Genomic DNA, 6,694 nt, shown 5'->3' with positions numbered 1-6,694 from the left:
CTCATACACCAGACAGCCTGCCTGCAACGATCCTCCTGCTCCCTTATTGTCGCAGCCCCTGTAGGCTTTGGTGAGGCTCTCTTGACAGATACGTGCTCCAGGGTCCCATCCCTCTTCCAATGGATCCGTAACATCCTGCTCAGTCTTACCGTTCTCTAGTTCACAGAAATCCTTCCAGTAGACGTTGTATAGGTAAGGCGCGCCGTATATCCATCGTTGGTACGAGATGAATGTACTGCTATCATTCTTCTTGATCATCTTTGACTCCGTCTCCGGACAAGCAAAGCCTCAGTAGTTCTGCTGTGAGATAGGGTAGATATCTTTGTGTTTGCCAAATTGGTATGTCCCAAAGCATCTTTTGTCATGCCATTCCAAAGGCTTCTTATTCACATGGGTGCTATTTGATTGAGGATTTGATTCGCCCGATTGGACCTTGGGTTCTACTTTCGATTTGACATCCGGCTGGCCATTGGGCTTTGTATCATTGTTGGTCCCATTTGACACTGTACCGTTGATCTTGTGATGAGGCTTCCCAGACTCATAGAATTTCCCCCTGTCAAGAGGAGTTTTCGGCTTATCAGTCCCTATCACAAATTAGTTTAGGTTTCTCTTCGCACGCCTGGATAACCTACCCTGCTCAGGTTTGCCTCCACGGAGACCGTTATCGGTGTCCTTACATTTGACAGTGGGTTTGTGTCTCAACAACTCCTCAAGTCCACTGACCACATCTTGCGGGGTCAGTATCTCATCTGTGTTCGTTGCCAATGTGGCGGGTTGAGGGTTCATAGGTATAGCTGCACAAAGCCAGATACTGTGTAGCAAAACAAGGAGTGAAATGAAACGCAAATTGGCGAGGTGTGAAGATGTGCTTGGGCTTTCCGTTTGCTGGTGTTGTTTGTGGATATTTTTAATGATGGGTTTGTGTAGACGAGCCGCGGGATATTTATACTTAATTACTTATTTCGATGTATGAAGGTGTGAAAGTTTAAATGCAACAAGCTTTATTGTTCGCTACGCAAGCTTTCATGGAGCTAAAGTTACTCATGTCTTGCACCAAAATTACTATGTGGCGTAATGTTAAGCTTTAATTCACTCTCCCTTCATTGACCCTATCTAGGGGAGGAAAGAAAACTCTGGACCTGAGCCCTAAGTAATAAAAATCTTTAGGTAAATTTAACCTAAGCTTAGGAGACTCTTTACTTAGTTTATTTTGATACCCTAAATCAAGGTTTAGTGTTTTCTTGCCGCCCGAGGCCTATCCTGTCGGGCTCAAGGGGGCGATTTAACTCCCGAGCCAAATCCCTTCATGTCTTTACCTTTATCCACCGTTCTGGCATCGATTTAAAATATTGGTTTTGATTCATCATCGGCAATGCCTCGCTATTGTTGGTGTTGCCGTTGCGGTCAACTACTATAATCTGATGATGAGCGGGGACATTGATCTTTCTTGGTGCTTAGGGTTTTTTGACTTGTTTCCCTTTTGGTAGGCAAACAGGTTCGTCCCACTGGAAGCTTCATTCTGCCATGCACTGAGCCTACCTTACATGATCACTGAATCGAAGCCTGAAGCCGCCGCCACTGCAAATTGACACTGCCACTGCAAGTTTCAGCGAAATTGACCCATAAAAATGTGAAAGGTCAAGAAGGCTTTCACTGTTGCACATCAAACTCTTTTCAGCGGCTTTCCCAAAACAACATCACGCATCGCCATCGCAAGCCACGAAGCCTCCCAACAACGACCGTTTTTACTGTTCATTTTCTCTTGGACCCCTTCAACATGTCTTCCCGTCTCATCAACCAGCAGCAGGCTGGGACCAGTCGTCAGCGCGCGCCCGACACTCCCGCCAACGAGGCCGATCGCCGCAAGATGCAAGACCTCGAGGTAGCTTTGGCTGAGGCCAAGCGTAAGCTGGAAGTCTTTTGCATGGAGACAAACCAGACCTCCTCAGCCCTTGCTGTCGAGACCAATCCTGGAGACAGTGCACATGACCACCCCGTCCAACAACATGATCCCGATAACTGCTGTCAGCAGTGTGGCAACTCCTACGAGCACCCCGCCACTGAAGGAGAACACCGACGAAATATCCCACCAGGCGTGTCCTGTGTCATCACCCGCGTCCTAGACGCCGCTCCTCAACTCCACACACGTTACACAAACACCACCGCCGGCGACCACAACAACGAAGAGTGGTACGTCCCGAGCGCCGAGGGAGGGTTTATGGGTGCTCAAATCAGTGGCTCCATTGACGTGCTGGCGGACCGTGTTCGAGAAGCCTGGAACTGCGAGAGAGTATTTTTCCAAGTGTTTTCCGACCGCCCGGATGACTTCAACCGTGTTATGATGAACCACACCAAGATGCGACAAATCTCCAACTCGGGTTACGACCTGGATACAGGCGAGCCGGCGTTCTGAGTGCACGGTCCGTGGTTGGCAAAGGCAAGAGCTTTACCATGACTGCTTTGACAGCATCAAGTGTCGGCCAACAAAGATCACTGCTTTTGTTTCTGTTGTCGGCTTAGCTTCTGCCGAGTCCTTTTTCTTCGCCCAAATGACGACCGGACGCTGATGTCGCTTGTCTTTTCTGTCAAGGTCAGTCATTCCCAACCTTTTCGAACCAACACTGACATCTTCCTACCTACATAGTCCCGCATCATCACACACATTCCCTTTTTGGACGACACACCATCTGTTATTGGTCATTGGGAATAAGCTTAATGGAAATGTGGACTTCCACGTGTTCATCGGGACATCAGGAAGGTGCACCTCTACGGTAGACGGGTCAATGGCGCAGTCATAATACTAAATGTTCATATCATAAATGTCTTCATGCAACTGTGAATCTTGTTCTTTATTGTCTCAGCAGCAGAAGTATAGTTCCTAAGTTATCGCAAGACTTTGTTATAGACGGACGCTGCGTCTGGCACTGCGCAGACCAACTATACTCTCTCTGGCGGCGGCTCGTTTCAACATGAGCGTACAACGCTCGATGAAGTCCGCGACGTAGCTCAGTCCATGAGCCTTAAGCTGGCTGTGAGCTGTCAACCGCAGGTCGTTGGTGCAAAAGGCGGCATTCGGTTCTCCCCACAGCACCCTTCAGCTCCTCATGTCTTGGAGCGCTTTATCCGCGACAATGCCAGTATCATCTCTCGATACTGGGGAACAGGAGCGGACATCAATACCGACCATGCCATCATTGATGAACATGCCAGAGCCTATTGTCCTCCAGGTACTACAACCGCCTTAGATGCACTCCGCAACTCTCTCAGTTGCGGTTCACGCCCCGACGATGTCGCATCTCTTCTGCAAGAGAGCTCGAACGCAACAGGATGGACTCTGGAAGAATATTGTGTTGGCTACGTCATGGCAATCACTCTCAAGGAGCTTCTGACCCATCAGAGACCTGATCTCATTGGCAAGGTCAGGTTGGTGATCCAGGGTTTTGGATGTGTTGGCACCACATTTGCTCTCGCTGCCGAGGAACTAGGTATTGGCAGAGTTGTTGGGATCTCGAGCCAGTACGGCTTCCTGATCAACGACGATGGCATCGATTGTGGTGCCATTGACACGGCCCGTCGCATGGCTGTTAACAACGGCAGGCTTCAGGGCTATGACGCCAGAAGCTTCGAAGCAGGACTCGGTCAAGTAGGACTGCACGTAACTCGAGAAGTTGGGTCAACCGATGAGAAGCACCTCATCAACTTTCTCGCCTGTGTGAGGGGTGAGATTTTCGTTCCTTGCGCTCAGCGCTATGTGTTGACATCGAGAGTTATCTCTACCTTGACTGATGAAACTTTCGTCCAAGCTCCTCTTGGAACTCGATTCATCATCGCCGGTGCCAACAACGTTTTCGATCATGGAGAATGTATCGAAGACGTCGCAAGGCGGCTCGACGCAGCATCGATTTGCATGCTCCCAGATTGGGTTACCAACTCAGGAACTGCAAATCTCTTCATGCGAGCCTGCAGTGGCCTCGCCTTGAAGGAGTATGCTGTGTCCAATCTGGAAGCATCTGCTGCTGACACCAAAGCCTTTGTTCGTGTAGCTCTTTCCAAGGCCGGTTATCACCAGGGAAACCTTGCTGTCTGGCAGGCGTGTAGATATCTCGCTGCTGCCCGCAGAAAGGACGGTCCTGTGAATCTCCTTGGTGTCAAGAGAATGGCCCGTCTCACGATGAGGACTTCGGATCTTGAACGGGCTACCAGGGCCATCACGACACTATACAATGCCAAGTCGAACGCCGATCGCACTCTCTTCCAACTCCCGGGGTCAGATGATCCAACAATCAGCATTGTCCAAGTTTCAGACGACGCCTCTCCAGCAGATATTGGCATTTCGGTACAGTTCTCTGTGTATAACTTACAAAAGGCCAGAGAGGTTCTCGAAGCCCAGTCAATCGATTTCCGAGAGCGAATTCACAATAATGAAATGACTGAACTTATTCTTGAACGTGAACAAGCTGGATATCCCATGAGTCTTTGTCAAGCACCACCTCAGGAACCTTCAAAGAATGTCTTCACCTGTCCTTCCTATGCATTGGGCTGTGTAATCGGCTCAACGATCCAGATAGACCATTACGCCTCAATTATGTCCGACACTGCTCCCAAAAAGGTGTTTCACGAGGAAATGCTGGGATTTACGCACCTCCGTACGTTCACTGTCAATGCTGGCTCTGCTCCTGAAGGACAAGATGACGGGCTTATGCACGTCATGGGACTTCCACAAGACGAACAGCGAGTTCTCATCCTTACTGAGGGCCTTACCCCTGCTTCTATCTTTTCAAGACTGCTAAGGCGTAAGTCGAGATCATTTGTTCATCATATTGCTATGGAAGTAAAAGATGTCGACCCTATCTTTACTGCTATAAGGGAGCGAGGGTGGACTACTACTGCCAATACACCAAGCATAGATTTGGCTACTGGATTTCGGCAATTCTTCTTGGCTGAAAGCGAAACTGGTACCGTGCTGGAGTTTGTTGAGCGTCGAGATTCAGCCAAGGTCGGCGTATCCGTCGATAGCGATTCTGAAAGGATCCAGCAACTAAAGGGCAACGGGGGTTATTCTGGGCAAGGAGAATTCCGTACGGACAATATTGTTTCTTTGGCTCGCTCCCTGGAGAATAGTCAATTGAACTGATGTGTTAGGGGGCTGGGAGCCTGATTCCGCAATTATCTACACTTTGGAATCTATAGCCAACCAGACTGTTATGCGGATGGGATATAAGTTTATTTTCAGCTTTCAACACACGTAAACACTATGTCAGTTCAACACTGAGGCAAATGAATAGTACAGTATTTAAACAATAATCCGAAGCCGTAGTGTGCAGGCAATGACGATTTCTGTTGAATGTAACAAAGCGTGATACTAGGGCAATTGACAGGCACAGCTTAGCCAAGGGTCTTGGGATTTGGCCACTAGCAAATCTGGTCAAAATCATGTGAGCGTGTTGCCCTCAGGGCGGTGACTGGATAAGGGTATATATTTGAACAGTCCTTCTTCCCCGCCTTGTTTCCTTCTACCATCATACTTTATCCTGTCACTCTTTGAATCTAGCATAGCTATCCTTTAGCTTCTTAATTATTTATCCAGGCCAAGTGCCTCGAATTCCTATATTTTCATCACTTTACTGGCTACGAAATCCCTTTTCTTCTTCTCGACGACCTTGCCCGATGGATGCTTTTCGAAGATTATTGCAGTCTTCCCTCGATAAAGACATTGTATCTTCACTGGCCGTACTAGCCAAGCGCAGTGATGGTATCTAATTAAGTCCATCACCTCAACTACGCTAACGTTTGACAGGATCTGTCATTGTCTCCCATTACCTTGGTGGTCCATCGCCTTCCTGGCCTGATCAAGTCTCCATCGGTCCTCAAACTCTCTTCACACTCGCCTCCCTCACTAAGCTGCCCACCACTATTGCCGCATTACAACTGGTTGAGAAACAATTGATTACTCTCGACGCTGACGTTAGCGACTTGCTTCCTGATCTAGGTCGGCAACAGGTTCTCGTGGGCTGGAGTGCAGATGGATCACCCATTTTAAAGAAACGCCGCAACCCAATTACCCTCCGACAACTGTTGACTCACTCTTCTGGCTGCGGCTACGATCTTCACAACACCGATTTGAAGAGGTTTCGCAAATTTCAGGGATCCAAAGTTAGAGACAAGTCTACTGTTATTGGTTGGTTCGATCACCCCCTTCTATTCGAACCTGGCCAAGGTTGGGAGTACGGTAGTGGAGTAGATTGGGCAGGAAGACTTGTTGAGCAAATCAGTGGTTTGCCCTTGGAGGCTTATCTAAAGGATCACGTATGGAAGCCTATTGGCGCTTCAAGCTTCACGTTTTGGCCAGATTCCCCAAGCAATACACACCAAATCGCTACATCGACTCATCGCAACAAGAGTAACGGGAAGCTCGAGGTTTCACTTAACAAGATAGGCATTAACCTCGGTGTTAAAGGATTATTTTAGCGGATATTCGGGATATTACAGTATAGCAGATTATATAGAGCTTTTATACTCGCTCTTAACGAATAATAAACAGATACTTTAGATAGACTCTGTAGACCTTATATTTTAAGACTATCTATTATAAGAAAGTAAATAAATACTTTAAGTTCCTATAAAGAATTAGAAGCTTAAGATTAAAGACTTTTATATTAGCACGGTATTATAACCTAATAGGTAAAAACGCTTA

General features: G+C 47.8%; 2 protein-coding genes across 2 annotated transcripts; one reads left to right on the top strand and one right to left on the bottom strand.

The window, feature by feature from the left end:
• Positions 1-288: 288 nt before the first annotated feature.
• Positions 289-786, bottom strand: FTJAE_14150 (uncharacterized protein; the record flags this gene model as incomplete). The annotated part of the gene is made up of 2 exons (XM_037347359.1): positions 289-584; positions 633-786. The coding sequence occupies 2 exons, from the start codon at positions 784-786 to the stop codon at positions 289-291; spliced, it is 450 nt and encodes a 149-aa protein (XP_037198836.1).
• A 991-nt stretch (positions 787-1,777) lies between these two features.
• FTJAE_14149 (glu leu phe val dehydrogenase family) lies at positions 1,778-6,468 on the top strand (the record flags this gene model as incomplete). The annotated part of the gene is made up of 4 exons (XM_037347357.1): positions 1,778-2,335; positions 2,906-4,793; positions 4,839-5,054; positions 5,798-6,468. 4 exons carry the CDS (start codon positions 1,778-1,780, stop codon positions 6,466-6,468), a joined length of 3,333 nt encoding a protein of 1,110 aa, XP_037198835.1.
• Between the last annotated feature and the right edge of the window lie 226 nt (positions 6,469-6,694).

The sequence above is a fragment of the Fusarium tjaetaba genome, assembly GCF_013396195.1.
Source record: "Fusarium tjaetaba strain NRRL 66243 chromosome Unknown NRRL66243_c0000576, whole genome shotgun sequence".
Taxonomy (NCBI): domain Eukaryota; kingdom Fungi; phylum Ascomycota; class Sordariomycetes; order Hypocreales; family Nectriaceae; genus Fusarium; species Fusarium tjaetaba.
This window is presented reverse-complemented; position numbering and strand designations above follow the sequence as displayed.